We start from the raw sequence: 17439 nt of genomic DNA, 5'->3' as shown, positions 1-17439 counted from the left end.
CCCATGTCAAGTTGCATTTCCCCACGAATAAGTTCCCCGATGTCTTATATGAATGATCTCTATGAAGAAAAGTCCCTCTTAAAAAATAGCTTCATTGGTGAAGGTGTCAAGGCTAAATGTGAACCAGGTATACAAGGCTGATTCATACCGGTGAATACCAGCCACATTTAGATATCCAGGTATCATAAAGGGTAAACTTCACTGTATAATGGGGTTGTTACTGACATTTCATATCAGTAGGGTATAGCTAGTTGGACCTAGTAAGAGGCTTTAGTGAGTGGATAGTCATTTTGTATAGATGATTATCGATTGCTTCCACTGCCTTTTCCTAACATTATCTGTACTTCATTAAATAACTTTTCATGGAAAAATAGTGCACATATATGCACATAGTAAAATGGATAAAAAGTAACTCCTATCATTCTTAGGCCTCTTCCCAGAGGCAACAGTGTAACTTGCTTCTTGTCTCTTTCCAGAGATTGTGTGTGTGTGTGTGTGTGTGTGTGTGTGTGTGTCTGATGTGTGCACGTGTGTTATGCAAATAGGAACATAATAGACACTTTGCACCTTCACTTTCTGCACTTGACAGTATATCTTGGGGATAATTCTATATCAGCACACATAAATCTACTTGATTATTTTAAATGGCTGCTTAGTACTTCATTGTATTTTTAGATCGTAATTTACTTAACCAGTCCTCTATTATAGATATTTTGAATATTTCCAGTGATTTGCTATTTTAAACTTTGGATTTTTTTTTTTTTTAAGTAACTTGTGCACCGAGCATGGAGCTGGATCTCATGACCCTGAGATCAAGAGTCTCACATTCCACCCAACTGAGCCAGGCAGGTGCCACTTAAGCTTTTGATTTTTTTTTTACCAGATTATTGATAGATTTCCTGTTTGTTTTTTTAATGTAGATATAGCCAATGTCCCTTTAATGTAGTAATTGCTATTATTATTATTATTATTATTTTTTTTTTATGTAGGCTCCATGCCCAGGGTGGAGTCCAATGTGGGGCTTGAATTCATGACCCTGAGATCAAGACCTGAGCTGAAATCAGAAGTCAGACACTTAACCAACAGAGCCACCCAGGTGCCCCTAATGTAGTAATTATTATACTAATAAGGACTCTTTTTTTAATGTGAGACCTTGAAAAACTAATTAGAAAGGATATTGATGTGTGAGTTTGGCTGGCATGGAACTTGAAAGATTTTTCCTACAAGTTACCTTTTGATCCATCTGCCCTTAACCAAAATTAAAATAGATTTTAAAAAGTACTTAAAATCAGAGCTTTCCAGCAGGTCCCAAGGAGTAGGAAGCCTTGTGAGGGTGGGCCAGCTGGGATTATCTTAAAACAGCCACGCCAGCTTTGCTGTGAAGGTGTTGCCCATCATTTATGATGATGTCCACCAGCCTCTATAAAGGAATATGCATTTGGCATTAGGAGGACCTTGAATCTTTGTAGCTGTCACAGGAGCAGGAGGACATGAGAGCCTTCTAGTTCTGGTCCCTTACCATAATGGAGAGTGAAAAAGAGGGCCACACTGAAGAGCAACTTCTGTGGGGAGAATCTTTGTCAAACAGGAGATCTGTGTAGCCCACAACAAGATGTACCACCTGAGAAGTCTACACAGTCAACAAAGAAAAATGGAATATATACTGGATGTTCCAGTTTCATCTGAGTCATTGCCTTGTCGAGGAGCAAGATTTCCTGTCCCCGCAGAAGTCCTTCTAGCTGGACAAAGAATCAGATTGACATGTGATAGATTAACAAGAGAGAATATTTTTTTCCACTGAGAAAATAAAATGTATTAGGCATACATACAGGGAATCCACATAGACATGGGAATTCCAAAGAGGCAAAATGAGGTGTGTATGTCATTCTGAACAAAGGAGAAGGGGGTAGGAGTCTGGGACTTCAGAGGAAAAGAATGAACTTCACAGGGTGATGAGAGGAACAGATATTTGGTAAGTCAATGGTTGCCCTGCCATATAGATGGGTCACTCAGATAAAATTTATCTCTTTTAGTAACTCTTATTTTGGGAAAGACCCCCAATTTAGATTTGTCCATGTGATTAAGGGAGGGACAGAAGTTTCTCTTGAGACTGCAGGGTGTCAAATGCCTTCAGCTCAAAATAATCCACATGTCAAAGTGGCCCATTTGGGGGGGTGTAGGGCAGCTGTCCTGAACCCCTTCAACCTGTGTCATCCAAGTGAAATATACCCTTGCAACAAATACCCATGTGGCCCACACACTTTATGTGCCTTTCAGTGTTACGAGCCTTTTAGCTGTGGCTATAGGAGACTTTGTAGTCTCAGAAGAACCGAATCTTTTGTCTTGTCACTGCCTCCGTGAACCAGGCTTCCATTAATGCTCCCTGTTGGTGAGCTAAGGAAAAATGACTGACGTAGTCGGGCTCCATATCAACCTTTCACAAGTGACTGGAAAAAGGGCAGAGATAAAATGTGAGGCCCTATCAGAGAAGTGAGGGGGAAAAAGTTGTGGTATTAAATGAAACTGGTGCCTTCAAATATGGTGGTGTGCATTCATTTGGAATTTATTTGTCTTCTGCATTTGGATCAGTGAAGCAATTAACAGCAAAGATGTAGTGCCACAGAAAAACCTTAAGAACCCAGAGATGTCACATGCAATGACTATGCCGGCATTTTGATGCCTTCCCCTGTGACAGGCATTGTCACCACCCAAACTGCTCCAGTGGTTTTAGACACAGGGACATATTCAGAATAAGAATTGATCTGGGCAAAAATCAGGCTAATGGTATGAATATTTAAGAACATTCCGTCATGGTTCTTGAAGCTATTAGGGAAACTTGCTAGTCATTGTGGGATTTACCAAGTCAAAGAGGAAAATGGGATTTCGGAGTGAAAAAAAAAATAGCTATTTTCAGTAGGACCCTCCCTATTTGTATGCATAACTTACTAAAGTCAAGGATACGTCTCTAATTTGAACTGGTTGGTGAGGCGCGGGTCCAAATTAATAAGGGCCTGACTTATAGATTATTTTTTTAAGAAATGGAATTTTGATACATTTAGCTCAAGCATTAACATAAACTCACATATGGCTTTCTATGTAATTGCCAAGCAGAGGTTTTAGAGGACACACTCTAATGAATAGATGTTCTGTCTAAATGGGATACCAATTTTTATGGGTGCGTATTTATTCTTGAAGCATGTGACGGCAAAACTTTTCCTTTTGCTTTGTTTTCTTTGTCCGCCTGGGCATGGCTTTCTTTAGTTCAGTGGGCTGAATTAGCATGACACAATGTCATCAGGGGTGTGTGGATTAGTGGGGATTTTAGACCGAAGATCTGACCAGCAAGAGTTAATGCCACTTCTGAAAATTGTCTAATTTCTCTAATGTCTGCCTGGAGAGTTGCTTAGACCATCTGACTCCGCTACTGTTTTATATCTGTTTGGATCCTTTGGGGTCAGTAAGATTATTGTTAGAGTTAGCAGACAGGTGTTCTTATTTTAAGAATTGATTCTGGTCTGGAACAATAGGTCTAAAAGCCACCTGTCTGTTTTTTTCGATGCTCTAAAGTGAAAGATCACCAACTTCATTTTTCCTGTGCAGTTTTTTCCCCCACTTCTCCTCCCTTCAGCCGTTAATATTGTCCTGGTCTGACACTGAGGAAAATCGTATGCTTAGTGGAAAATACTATGCTTAGTGGAAAAGAACATTTTAATTTATAGCCTGAGGGCCGAGGGTAATGTCTGACAGCCCAGTCACATGGCACAGTGATGGTCATAGGCCAGAGATGATGGTGTTAATACAGTTAATAACACAATCAATCTGATTTGTATGTAGAATGATTAAAAAGAATGAGAAGGCAATGATCCAATAATAGCTGACTCTAAGCTAATAGGGCAGATCATTTCAGCACCATCTGATTATTTCTTGGTCTAATTTGGGATGGATATAATTTTACCGAGTGATTGGTTTAGTGAACTGTCATGAATCAAAGAGGCAACTCTGGAATTCTGATTCTTGTTGAAAATCAGAGACATCTTTTTCTAAGGTGTCACCAGTTCAATTGGATGGACATTGGTGGAACATCTAAAATGTGCAAGTCACTATAGGTTGTTGGAGGCTACATGTGTGTTTTGTGATTAAATTGCTATTGTATGAGAAAAGAATTTGTTTTTAAACTATATGCGCTTAAAGTAGCCAGCATATGCACTATTCTTTTTTTATTATTAAAATCTTTTATTTATTTATTCATGAGAGACACAGAGAGAGAGAGAGGCAGAGACACAGGCAGAGGGAGAAGCAGATCCCATGCAGGGATCCCAATGTGGGACTCGATCTCAGGACTCCAGGACCACGCCAAACTGCTGAGCCACCCAGGGATCCCTACTATCCTTTTTAAATACTATCTCATGTATGTTCTTAACAACCTCAGGTTAAAGATCATTAGAAATTGGGAAAGCAGAATTCATAGATCCTTGTTTTTGCTTTTTATGGCAATAATAGTGAGTAGGTGGGTTAGCCAGCATAGCTCTGGGCGTGGCTTAGCTCTGAGTTCTGGTCCCCTTTATCATGGAGGGCCCCCCAGTGCTGCCTGAAATCGCAGATAATACCAAATGCTGCACAACAATGTTTTTGCCTATAAATGCATGCCTATGATTAAGTGTAATTTATAAATTAGGCACAGTAAGAGATGAGTCAACAGTAACCATAAAATAGAACAATTGAAACAATATACTGTAATGAAAGTTACAAGAGTATAGTCTTTCCCAAAATACCTTGCTGTACTCATCCTTGTGATGATGTGAGATGATAAAATGCATATGTGATGAGATGGAGTAGGTGAATGATGTAGGCATTGTGACAGAGCGTGAGGCTTAGAAGAGAACCATCTGCTTCCAGGGCTTGGTTGGCTGTGGGTCAATGAAACTGGGAGTGAACCCAGGGTTAGAGGGTCTACTGTCTACAGAAGCAGTTATGGAGGTGAGGTGACTTTTTTTGAATGTCTCTGTGACTTTTTTTTTTTTTTTAACAAAGGGCAGGTAAAGTCTATCTGTAGTTCACAAAACCATAACTGTTGCATTTTTAGGAAACTCAGGAATGTAAGGAATTCCCAGATCCCAGCCTTATTTTCTGTGTCCTTCCATTGGTCCATTGGAAGGGAATCTTTTTCCCTCAGGGAGGAATGGGTACCTCCAGTAAAGTACTCAGGGTAGTACTTTATAGCATGCAGAGTCTAAGGCATGGATGGTCCACCATTAGGACAGTAGGATTCCCTTCTCACAGCTGACTAGATAAAGCAAAAAGAAACAACCTTTTCCAGAGCCATGATTTACGAAGTTAAAAGCAGAAGTAGCTGTTTAGAATTCTTTAGTCAGCGTAGAAAATGTGACCTTTCCCCAAATCTTGGAAATTCAGCTAGCAAAACATCGTTTATTTCCTCCCGGGTACCTGGCTTACAATCAGCGTAAGCTGCCTCTAGGTGATGAGATTTGATTTTCTTTGAAATGTGAAAGAGAAAGAGGAAGGATTCAACTCTTGTAATTTGTACAGTTTTATCTTCAGGAGCTGGAAATATGTAGCATTTCAAGAATAACTTTTTGTTTGACCTTTCAGTAATTTGTCACAGAGATTTAATTTAGATGGAAAATTGGTGTTTTGGTTTTGTAAATTTTAAATGGAAAGTTAGTGTTCTTTAAAAATCAAATAAATATGTTTTTACAAGTCAAAGAAATGCAATCTTTGAAACACCAAGATTTTTATTTCTCCTAGGCTTTTCCAAAGTCCTTCCAACCATCTAAAAATCTGCCCCTCTCCTCTTTCCTACCAAATTTGACTTACTTAACCAGGATGAAGGTTTATGGGAGAGAGATCATCATATTACAATGTCACAAATTTAATATTTTCCCCAGGCAGGTCAAACAGTGATCTTGGGGTTCTTCAGCTGGAGAATATCTCTCAAGTGTTCAGGCATACAAATGCATGGTCTAAAATCTATCCAGAAAGCCTCAAAGAATTTTTTTTTAAATTTTTATTTATTTATGATAGTCACAGAGAGAGAGAGAGACAGAGAGGCAGAGACACAGGCAGAGGGAGAAGCAGGCTCCATGCACCGGGAGCCCAACGTGGGATTCGATCCCAGGTCTCCAGGATTGCGCCCCGGGCCAAAGGCAGGCGCCAAACCGCTGCGCCACCCAGGGATCCCCCTCAAAGAATTTTTATGCTTCAAGGGAAACCTTTGTGGTTCTTTCTGCACACACTTGCATAGAAATGTGGAGAAAAATGTTGTGAAGGAGGACCAGATTATTTTCCTCAACACGCAATGGAAGGTCATTAGTGGATGTCATTTATTTTGTGGGTCTACCATACAGGGAAGCTGTAGAAAGCCAGAGGAGACACAGAGCCTCAAGTGATGAGGATCATCAGCACTGCCTTGGGCACCAGTTGGTGCCAGTATTGTTAGACCTGGAGACACAGAGAGTGGCTTAGGACGCCTGCTGTCATGGAGACAAGCACATCAAGGCCCACGGTGGAACGTGTAAGTGGGTAATGCAGGGATCGCCAGCCGTAGGAGTCCCAGAAAGAGGTCCTCATTCTGTTTGGGTGGGAAGGCAATTGAGAAAGCCTTCAAAGAGAGGAGAAGTAGACCAACTGGGTCCTTTAAAATACAAATGGAATTTTGCCAAGCAGAAAGAAAAAGGAATGGCGTTCAAAGGAAGTGGGGAGGTGGGCAGGACTCAAGCAAGGCCAGGGGTATGAAAGGGCATGGGCGTGTTTGGGAAGCAGCCAGGTGACTGATGTGGTGGGTGGAGGCCCTGTGTGTATGGCGGGGGTGTGTTTGCGCTGGGGAAGGTTGGCTCCAGAGCGGATGAGCCTGCAAAGCTGGGGTCAGCTTGAGGAGCACTTTGAGCGCCACAGATGCCTTGCAAAGGAGTTTCAACTTGATGTTGTAGACACGAAACCTCAGGGTTTTTTTGGGGGGGGGTGTTGGGGGGCAGCAACATAACCAGATCTTGGCTTTAGAAAAGTATCACCGGTAGCAGGTAGGAGCAAGCAGGTGGGAGGTGGGCTGGGGGGGGCCAAGGGGCCAAGGGGATCCTGAAAGAAGTGCAGGGTGAGATAACCAGACCCGGAGTCAGCGCAGTAGGGCTGGACAGAGGGCATCTGAGAGCTTTGGTGGGAGCCCGAGCATACTTGGTGATGGAGATGAGCCAGGGAGGAGCGAAGTAGATGGGTTCCGGGCTGCGCTATCGAATTGGTAGAAATGAGAGAACAGAGAAGGAACTTTGGGGATAAAGATACTGTTTCTTACTTTGTTTCTGGTGCTCTTCAGAGGCGGTCGGGACATTCAGCCAGGAGGCCCTCGAAAGCAGCTGGAGAGATGAGGTTGCACGTGAGCCAGGTTAAAATTCAGGTGAAGGTGAGGGGGCCACGAGGGGACAGGGGGCTGAAACTGGAAAGAAGAGATTTTCTAGGGGGCAGGTGTGTGGGGTGGGATGGAGGGAGAGCCAAGGATGCAGCCTGGAGAGGGGGCATTGCCGCTTTAGGGGAGGAAGAGGAACAGGTGGAGGTGGAGACACAATGGGACACAAGGGAGATGGTGAAAACTGTGTCGTAGATCCAAGAAGAAGTGAGTTTTAGGAAGGGGCCCACACGAGAACCCAGGGGGATGAGCAGCAAGAAGCCATTGGATCTGAGCTGTTGGGAGGCTGCCCCTCCCCTGGGGCCCAGATCACCTGGTTCCAGGCAAGTGGTAGTGGGGGGTGGGGGGTAGGGGGAGACTGCAGACAGCAGGGGGCCCTGGAGGCCCTGGGCCCCCGCAGAAGCCGACTGCCATTTCAAGACACAGGTGCACTCAATCCGGCTGCAAGTCTCTACTGTTCTGTTTTGAAGGTGCAGCTGATGGAAGAACCTCCTATGATCTCTCCTTATTTTTATTTTATTTTATTTTATTTTATTTTATTTTATTTTATTATTTTATTTATTTTATTTTATTTATTTTATATTTTATTTTATTTTATTTTATTTTATTTTATTTTATTTTATTTTATTTTATTTTATTTTATTTTATTTTATTTTATTTTATTTTATTTTATTTTATTTATTTTATTTATCTTTCCTGATTTTTAAAGCTCCGTTACTCTCTGTCCCCTGCTTGTGTTCCTAGGAATTTGTTTCATTGGGTTGTCTGAAACCTTTAAGGACTTTCGGATCACTTTTCCTGCCGGCTTCCTTCCTGCCACCAGCCCCCTCCCTGCCCGCCTCCTCTCCCTCCAACACCTCCCCCCGCCAGCCCAGACACACACATCACTTTGTTGTGCAATTACCTTGAAAGTGCCCAAACTCTTCATTCATGTGTTTCTGTTTCTGATGGTTTTAATTAGCTTTCCTGCAACGGGGGAAGTGTCTTCAAGTGATTTCTATTTATTGCAGGAACAATAACAATTTATGCTAATCTTACATCCCCTAAAAGACCAGAGAGCTTTGTCTTTGGGAAGCTTGAAGAAGGTAAATGCACACTGCTTGCTTAAATGAGGAGGCCGCGAGGTGGATTCGCACACTCTGGGAGGGTTGGCAGGTCACGCAAAGAGGGGCAGGGTGACCCTCCATGACTGTCACCCTCCGTGCTTGAGAGGCAGGCTTCCTGCCAGCAGCGCGCATCAGCCCAGCATAGTGTATGGAAAAGGACATCGGACGGGTTGGGAAACCTAAATTTTCTTTTTGGAACTTCCTGCCTGTGCGACTGGGACCTCAGTTTTTTCATCTGCAGAGTGGAGGTGGCAGTCACGCCCTGTACACTTCTTTTTTCTTTTTTTTTTTTAAAGATTTTATTTATTTATTCATGAGAGACACAGGAGAGAGGCAGAGACACAGGCAGAGGGAGAAGCAGGCTCCATGCAGGGGAGCCCGATGTGGGACTCGATCCCGGGACCCCAGGATCACATCCTGAGCCAAAGGCAGATGCTCAACTGCTGAGCCACCCAGACATCCCGCCCTGTACACTTCTTGAGGTTGCTGTGAGCATGGGACTCGTTGACATGTGCCAGGCACTCTGGGAGTGTCAAGGGGAACACAGCCCCTGCTGTTTTTTATTTCTTTCTCCTTTAGGAAGGTAGTGAGAGAAAAGGGTTGTTGAATTTTTTCCGCACATCCATCCCCAGGTGATTGCCATGGATAGAACCAGGATGACTTTTAATTCTTTCTTACAGTAAAACATACATAAAGTAAAATGTGTCACTCTAACCATTTTTTAAGAGTGAAGCGTAGTGGCGTTAAGTCAATTTGCACTGTTATATACCATCACCACCATCCATCTCAGATGTTTTTTATCTTCCCAAAGGGAAACCCTGTCTCCCTTAAACACGGACTCTCCATTCTCTGCTCCCCCAAATCCGGCAGCCGCCGTCTCTCTTTCTGCGTATGAATTTGACTACTCAGGGTCCTTTGTATAAGTGGGATCATACAGTATTTGTCCTTTTGATTCTGGCCTAAACAGTATCATGTCTTCAGGGTTCATCCATGTTGCAGCAGGTACTAGAATTCCATCCTTTTTTATGGCTGAATAAGAGTCCATTGTGTGGGTAGACCGCATCTTGTTTATCCATCCATCCACTAATGCATATCTGGGCCGTTTCCACCCCTTGGCTGCTGTTGTGAATAATGCGGCCACGAGCATGGGTGCACAGATATCTGTTCCCGTCTCTGCTGTCGATTCTTTTGGTAGCTTGCTCAGGAATGGGATTGCAGACTGAGTTTCAGCCTGAGAGGATGGGACTGTGTAGCCTTGGCTGGGTGACTTTGCTGGGGAACTGTGGATGGAAACTCCTGGAGGCATGGCGGGCGTGCTTGGCCATTGGGGGCCTGCCTTGTGTCCTTTCATAGGTAACTTGGGGTCAAGCCCCAGCCTCTTCTGAAGCCCCTTATGTATTTATGTCCCACCACCCTGTCCTCACCCAGGGTTGCAGATAGTCCATCCCTCATGAAGTCAGGGACAAAGGCAGAGAGCCCTTGATCCAGCAGCACTACTCACCTTGACCTCTGCTCCCTGCAGCAGCCCACCAGCCCTGGCTCCCATGGAGAACCAAGTCCCCTCCTTCTTCTGTTGTGGGTCCAGGGGTCAATTCACACAGAAGCTTCACTTCCCACTCTGTTTTCCAGGCAGGGAATGATCCACAGGATAAAGGGGCGTTTTCTCCCATAAGCTCTTGATAGCTACCACTAAGCAGAGTACCTCTTCTGCATTGACCATAGTCTGTTACTCTCCATGCAGATTCTGGAGAGGAAGGAGCATGGTGGGTGTGGAGGGGGCAGGGGGCAGCTGAGAGGTCTAGCAGGTCCCAGCCCAAACTCTGGCAGCTTGGTTACTGCTGCTAAAGAGCTTCCTTCTGGAAAATGGGGATAGTAAACCCAACAGACTTAGAAGAGAAACCACTGTGGTGTCATTAGCGTCAGGGACTCAGGTGGCAAATAGGGACGCTGGAAACAAATGCATGGAATCCCTGGCATAAAATCACCCATGGGGCTAGAATCCTGGTCTTTCCTCCCTGATTTTTCTCATCTCTTATTCTTATACTCTTCTTCTACCTCCTGGAGGGGAGCGAAAGGGAGCATATGCACAGGTATCCCTGATTTTGTCCATCTCAGACCCTTTCCCGTGAAGTGATTCCATGTCAGTCCATCCCAGAGATAGAGGTGAGGAGGAGAGACAGCTGGGTTTGGGGGGATTCCTTCAAGTTGTCAAGAATTGGTTTCCTTGGGCGAAATCTGTTGGTGGTGATCAAGTGTCCCTGGGAATGTCTGAGTCTATTTATCCCTCTGTGATAAATCTATTGTGGGTTTTCTTTTTGTATTTATAGTTCATAATCGTCATTCTGGTTGGTTCTAGAATATTACTGTCTATGTGAGGCATGTGATACTGTGAGGGAAAATCCTGCTCGACCGTGATTTGTGGACTTGGGCAGAAGATCTTTGTTCCAGTAGTTTCCATTTGGTTCTTTGGTGGAATGTCTGTTTTCTGCCCCTCGGGTTTTATATAATTAGATACAGACATGGAGGTAGCTGAACTTCTTCTCTCGAGTTTATGTTCCAGAAGGAACGCTGTCTGAAGATTCATGGTTAATTGCACTAAGTAGAGTGAACTCCTCTCACTGGAAGAGATTTTGAAGAATATATGTATATTTATATGTTCTTTGGTCTGTGATAGATGTGTACCCTTGTCAGATGGGTAAGGAGAGGGAGACAAAAGTACATTTTCCTTGCTTAAGCATCTTTTTGATGTTGAAGAAAAGAGCCCGGAGGCCCTGGGATTGGAACGACCTTGGTCCTTCTAGTGGTTTCTTTTGATGCAGGAGGGTTTGTCTCTAATTATAACTGGGTAGAAGTCACGTGTGGTGTCTCTCTGAGGAAAGAATTGCTGCTCCTTGAAGTCTAGAGACAGGGAATGACTCAGTGGACCGTGGCTTTTCCTTGGCCTGCATACACAGAGCTCAAGTTACTGGGGCCCCGAGTGGGCAATGGAGAAGCCTACTTCTGTCTCAGTCCTTAGGGGAGTTCTGCACCCCCAGCCCGAGTGTGGCACCCAGGCACTGCCTGCTGGCAGAGAGAGGAGGTGACAAGACTGGGGGACATGGTGGTTCCTGAGGGGCTGGCTCTGGGGCTCACTGACCACAGTGGTCTTCTCTGGAAAAATGAACTCTCTGACCCCAAATGTCCTGGTCATATTTTCAGTTTGTGGCTCTGCCTTTGCAGAGTTCAGTTTACATTTTCAGGCAGAAAAGTCTCCCCAAATCAAGGCATCATGGTTTTGTTTGTTTGAAAAGACAACTTACTGAAAACTTGCGTGTCCCTACCAATTAATTAACCCCGTGTCAATACCACGTGTCGCACCAACTCACACTTCAATCACATTCTTACGTATCTGTGAGAATTAATTAATGTTTGCTGCATGCTCCGAAATTTCCTTGGAGTGGAGGGGCCTGTGAGGAATCTAGAAATTTTAGCATCACTTTCTCATTTACTTGGGGTGGGGTACTGGCAACGGAGATGGACAGGTACTTTCTTTTTAGGAACCATTCTGTTTGCTCCAAAATAACTGCCACTGCATTGGTCTGTAGGGTGGCAGGTGGCACTGGGAGCCGGCCAAACCCAGGGCGATATCCATGTGTCCCCTTGCATGAGGGCATCCTTGTGTGTGTGTACTTGTTTGCATAAAGAAGTCCAATGGGGAGTGATGTTGGCTAAAAACGTAATAGTAATGCTGGCGATTATTGTTATTTTTCCTTAAACCTTGGTAATGGGATTGGAGGAGCCACTGGGGAACCCCTAATTCCTGAATCTAAGCCGCCTCTTTTTCTCCCTCTTTGTTCACAGCGGGGCGTTTTCTGAAGTGGTCTTAGCCGAAGAGAAGGCAAGTGGAAGACTCTTTGCGGTCAAGTGCATTCCGAAGAAGGCGCTGAAGGGCAAGGAGAGCAGCATAGAGAACGAGATAGCGGTTCTGAGAAAGTAAGTGCCCCCGGGGGATGGCCCTCCCCGCCCCCCCCACCTGTCCCACCACCTTCTGATGTTTGGGTCTCCATCCAGGGGAAGGAGAGATTGCCAGGAGCTGGGCGCCTGGAGGTCAAAGAGGCCAATCCGAATGCTGGAGGGGGTGGGTGCTGTTACCTAACTGATGTTCTTCGGATGCATTCAGAGCATTTTGCATATATACATATTTGTATATTTAAAATCTCACAACCTTGGTGGCAGTTGTTGGAGTTACTATTTCCAAAGAACACAGCGGTCAGGGAGACTTGGCTTTGAACTCATTGTAGCTCGGTGACCTTGGGCTGGTCACTCAACTCAGGGCCTTCTCCATGAGCTGGAGTTAATAATCTCTCCCTCACAGGGGTCCTCAGGAGTAAGGGAGGTGGTGCTTAACAAGTGTCTCTAGAGCATTTTCAACAGGGTAGCTGGTGCCGTCCGGCCCTGCTGTTAGTACTATTTCTGTTTCCTTGTTGTTGTCTTTATTTTACAAGAAGCGGATGAAGCTCAAAATAAAGTCACTTGTCCAATGCCTCGTGGCTTGCGTGTGGCAGAGCCTGGAGTGCCAACGCCACCGGAGTCACACTCTTTAATGGGTCTTCTACTTCCTGCCACACACATGGCACCTGGCACCCAGCAAGTTCCACCGAGTTCCACTGTTCATGTGCTTCCCTTCTTCGTTGGGTCTTAATTTTGTTCCCCAGACCAAAATCTGGCCTCTAGCATAATGGCACACACACAACCATTCTGATGTGGCTGGATCCACCCAAAAGATGATGTCTTATTGGTGTGCTGTCTAGCCTGTTCCCCACATCATCACAATCAAGCCATTTCTCCACGTCTCACAGATTTGGAGGAAGAAACTCTTAAGCGGTACCTGCTTTTGCATGTTGGGAGAGTGTATCTGAGCCTTATGCTATGAGATTCTTAAGAGCTTCTATTAATAAAGGATATTAGAAATATCCTTGAAATTTTGGGGGTTTGGAGTCAGCACACAGCAGGAATCTGTGTACAGATAAGCAAAGCAGTGTGGAAACAGGCCTTCTAGGGGCTCAAAACAAAATGTTACATGCTCACATTCTTTCTGAATAATCAGCGTCTCCCTCTTGTCTCTCTGGGACCAGCGGTGGCTGCTGAAGGATGCTGTGTTGCCATTGGTACAAACCCAAGGCCACCAAAGTGGTCAGGATGGTCTGTCCTGTTCTGCATTATATGTGATCGGTGTTCCGGAACAAATAGGTCTCGACAGCTTTTTAGCGGAAGGGTTTTCACTTATTTGTTTGGTTGTTTGGTTGGTTTCTAGGTTCTCTGGATTGTGTACTAGGGACCCAAAGAGTTTCAGATTGTCCTGGGGAGGATTGTATGAAATGATCCTATGGAAAAGAAATTGGGCAAACAAATTACTCTTAAGTACATTAGCATCAAGCAGGAAAACACTAGGTTAATGAAACATTTATTTAAATTGCTCATTTTCCAATATGAAGTCAGCCCTTGGGGAAGAGGGTATGGCAGCCACGTTGCAGGTACTTGACATTTCAGTTGGAATTCTGGGTGCGCCTAGAACCTTCCAGAGCTTTTACCTTGTTTGGGCACAGGGGCTGCCCACTGCTGAATTGGGAATGGCACCTTTATATTTAGATGACTCCCTCGTAGGCTTAGAAGAAGCCACAAAGCCAGGGAAGTCTGTTTTTATTCTCAGAGTTATTCTGTATCTGCATGGGCAGGGGTCACAGATAGAGATTTCCTAAGCCAGTCTCGCTTTAGGCCGTGCTCATTCTGCTTTAATTAGTGTCTCAACCCTGTGCCTGAGTCAATAATCACTTCCAGGGAGAGGGCTTTGAACTGGAGGGAGGGCCGGAATTTGGAATAACTCATTTGGTCATTTCTCACCATCTGCTGTTGAAGGGCCTTGATGTGTGACCCTTATTTCAGGAATAAAGAACAAAGAAATAATTTCTCAAGGGATAAGAAGGTGATAAATCTCCTGTGCTGATTTATTTATTTATTTTTGGTCCCCTGCAAATGACTTCCAAGGGGGAATAAGAGACGGGCCCACGTCATAAGCAGCTGAAAGCAAAGTGTGTGAGTGGTAAAGAAAGCAGTTTTGGAACTGTTGGAATGCCACCATCGCAACAATCCAGCGATAAACATTCAGTGTAATAACCAATATTTATGAAACTCCTGTGCGTCAGGTGGCACTGCTAGGCACCGAGGTTGGAAAGATAAGAGATGCAGTTCTTGCCTTCCAGGAGCTTATTGTTGTGTTAAAAATAAGGGTGATAATGATGTAGATGCCATGACAGGAGACTGACCAGGGGCTCAAGGTGTGGGCTGCCCAGCTCTTCTTTTGGGGAGCGGTGTGAGCAAAGGTTTCATGGAGGAGGTGGGTCCAGACAAGGAGTGTATTTTGCTTGGGAGGGCGGCAGAAAGACAGGGATATTCCAACCAGAAGGGAGCCGCCCCCACAGAGGTAAGAGGATGGAAGGCAGGTTGGTGTGCTGGGAACTGCACGTGGCTCATGTGACTGGGGCAGAGGGTTCGAGGTGACACACGGAGGCCTGAGTTTGGAGAGGTTGGATTGGAGATTGGATCACATACCCTGCTTTGGACTTTGAACATCATTCCGTAGACAGTGGGTGTAGCCACTGAAGGATTTTAATGGAAGAACGACGTGATCAGGATTGTTTTGTTAAGATTATTATGGTGGGGGGATCCCTGGGTGGCACAGCGGTTTAGCGCCTGCCCTTGGCCCAGGGCCTGATTCTGGAGACCCAGGATCGAGTTCTGCGTTGGGTTTCCTGCACGGAGCTTCTCCCTCTGCCTGTGTCTCTGCCTCTCTCTGTGTGTCTCTCATGAATAAATAAATAAAAATTTTTTTATCTTAAATATTTCTTTTTTTAAATTTTTTTTTATTTATTTATGATAGTCACATAGAGAGAGAAAGGCAGAGACACAGGCAGAGGGAGAAGCAAGCTCCATGTACCTGGAGCCCGACGTGGGACTCGATCCCGGGTCTCCAGGATCGCGCCCTGGGCCAAAGGCAGGTGCCAAACCGCTGCACCACCAAGGGATCCCAATAAATAAAATCTTAAAAAAAAAAAAAAAAAGATTATTATGGTGGAGCATAGGATGGACTGGAGGGGGCAAGACTCCGTGTAGGGGAGCAGTTGGGGGACAGTCAGAGGAGTCTGGAAAGCAACACATTGAAACAGGAGCTATGAGCCTGGAATGTCCAGGACTTAGGGATATGGGAGGGGTGGGGAGAAGGTGGAGAGGAGATAGGGTTCTAGGGTAACTATCAGGTTTCTGACTGGCTGACTGGGGTGGATAGCACTTCCCTTAACTGAGATCAGAAATGCAAGCCCTGGAGGGCAGGTGGTGAGTTCTGATTTAGGCACACTGAGTTTGAGCGTCTTGGGATGGCCAGGTAGGGATGGCCAGTTGACCAGCTAGGTCTGGAACATAGTCATGATCTGGGCTTGCTGTATGTTCAAGCTTTCTGAAACAACATAGAACAAAACGCCTCTTGGCACTTTCCATAGCTAAATCATTGTAGACGGGGTCCCAAAGAGACCTGCTTTGTTCCAGATTGTGCCATATACTAGTCATTTGTGTATTTCAGTGTCATTTTTCATCCAAGCAGGCCCGTCAGAGGATGGCTTGTCGTCCCATGTGCAGAGCTTATTGTGGGGTGAGAGATTTATGTCTTTCATTGAACTGAAGGAATGTAGCTAATTTATCCTTAAGACTGTCTTCATACTTGCTCTGAAAATAGATCTAAAGTGAATTTTCTACTTGATAAGTAGATATTAAGCCAGGCTCAGAGGGAATAACAAGCGACAAGCATCAGAGTGGACAGTTGTCATGTCGTAGAGAGCTGCTGGTCTTACTTTGGCGTTCAGGGGGCAAGTCCTCTATGGTTCCATGTGAGTCTCTGCAGCAGAATGGAGTGTTTCGTGCCTTATGGAATATCATGTCATCAGTGTTACATCCCCTGATCGCATTATAGAGCTTCTAGTTTTTGTGCTGTTATTTACTTAGAGGGCAGGCACTACCCAAATCAAATTTCAAGGCAACACATAAGGCATTTTTAGAGAAGCAGAAAGGCAAGCATTTAACCAGGCTGCATTTAAATGAGAGATGAAGAAAGAAGGAGAAGGAAAACAAATGTATCTAGAGGATCCCTTTTCCTAAGAGGGGGGAGACTGAGGCTCAGCTGGGATGCAGAGGCACCATCTGAATGAAGCAAGGTCCCAGGGTTCAAGATGTTGTTCCAATGCATGCTTTGTAGGCTACAGTGATTATCTTGCAGTGGATGTGGGCGGGGGGGGGGTGGGGTGGAGGCGGTGGGCAGAGGGCAGGGATCTCAGTAGGAAAGGCCTTTAAAGTGGATGTCCTCCATCTGGGTACACTGGAGAGTCTCGGCTGACCGTCTGTCATTTTCTCTCTGAATCAGTGGTGCTCCACCCACATTAAAATCACTAGGGATGCTTTTTGGAATATCAGATGCACAGACTCCATCCTAGTCCCACTGTGTTGGAGATTATGATGGGCACTTCCCCTGCTCCCCACCTAGGGATGCGGACACGCAGCCGACTCAGTGTTGAGAAGAGCAGCTTAGGGCCCTTGCCTTCAAGTCTCACCGCCCAGCAATGAAAGTGCTCTTCTGTGGCCAGCAGCATGGAAAGATGTCCACACACAAACATGCCAGATGATGCTTCCTTTAGGTGAGCGGTTTCACTTAGAGGAGGGAACTCAAATATGGTCCATATTTGAGTTGGATTTCATTGTAAACAAGGGGAATTGACAGGAGCCCATCATCCCATTAGTGGGGAGCAGGCCTCAGCTGCTGGCTGAGTTTGAGATGCGTAGGAACGACCAAGTAGGGGTAGTAGTGGTCATTGGTGGTTGGAAGAGCCTGGGGTC

At 45.1% G+C, this 17439-nt stretch overlaps 1 protein-coding gene across 2 annotated transcripts in view; it reads left to right on the top strand.

Moving 5' to 3' along the window:
- Positions 1 to 17439, top strand: part of CAMK1D (calcium/calmodulin dependent protein kinase ID) — a 434038-nt gene that overhangs the window by 144168 nt on the left and 272431 nt on the right. For both annotated transcript variants that reach the window (XM_077897218.1, XM_077897217.1), the window contains exon 2: positions 12364 to 12495. In XM_077897218.1, coding sequence (XP_077753344.1) covers positions 12364 to 12495 — 132 coding nt within the window. The remainder of the gene's footprint in view (positions 1 to 12363; positions 12496 to 17439) is intronic.

This window comes from Canis aureus, chromosome 5, assembly GCF_053574225.1.
Source record: "Canis aureus isolate CA01 chromosome 5, VMU_Caureus_v.1.0, whole genome shotgun sequence".
Lineage (NCBI taxonomy): Eukaryota > Metazoa > Chordata > Mammalia > Carnivora > Canidae > Canis > Canis aureus.
The sequence above is the reverse complement of the archived record's forward strand: the minus strand, read 5'-3'. Positions and strand labels throughout refer to the sequence as shown.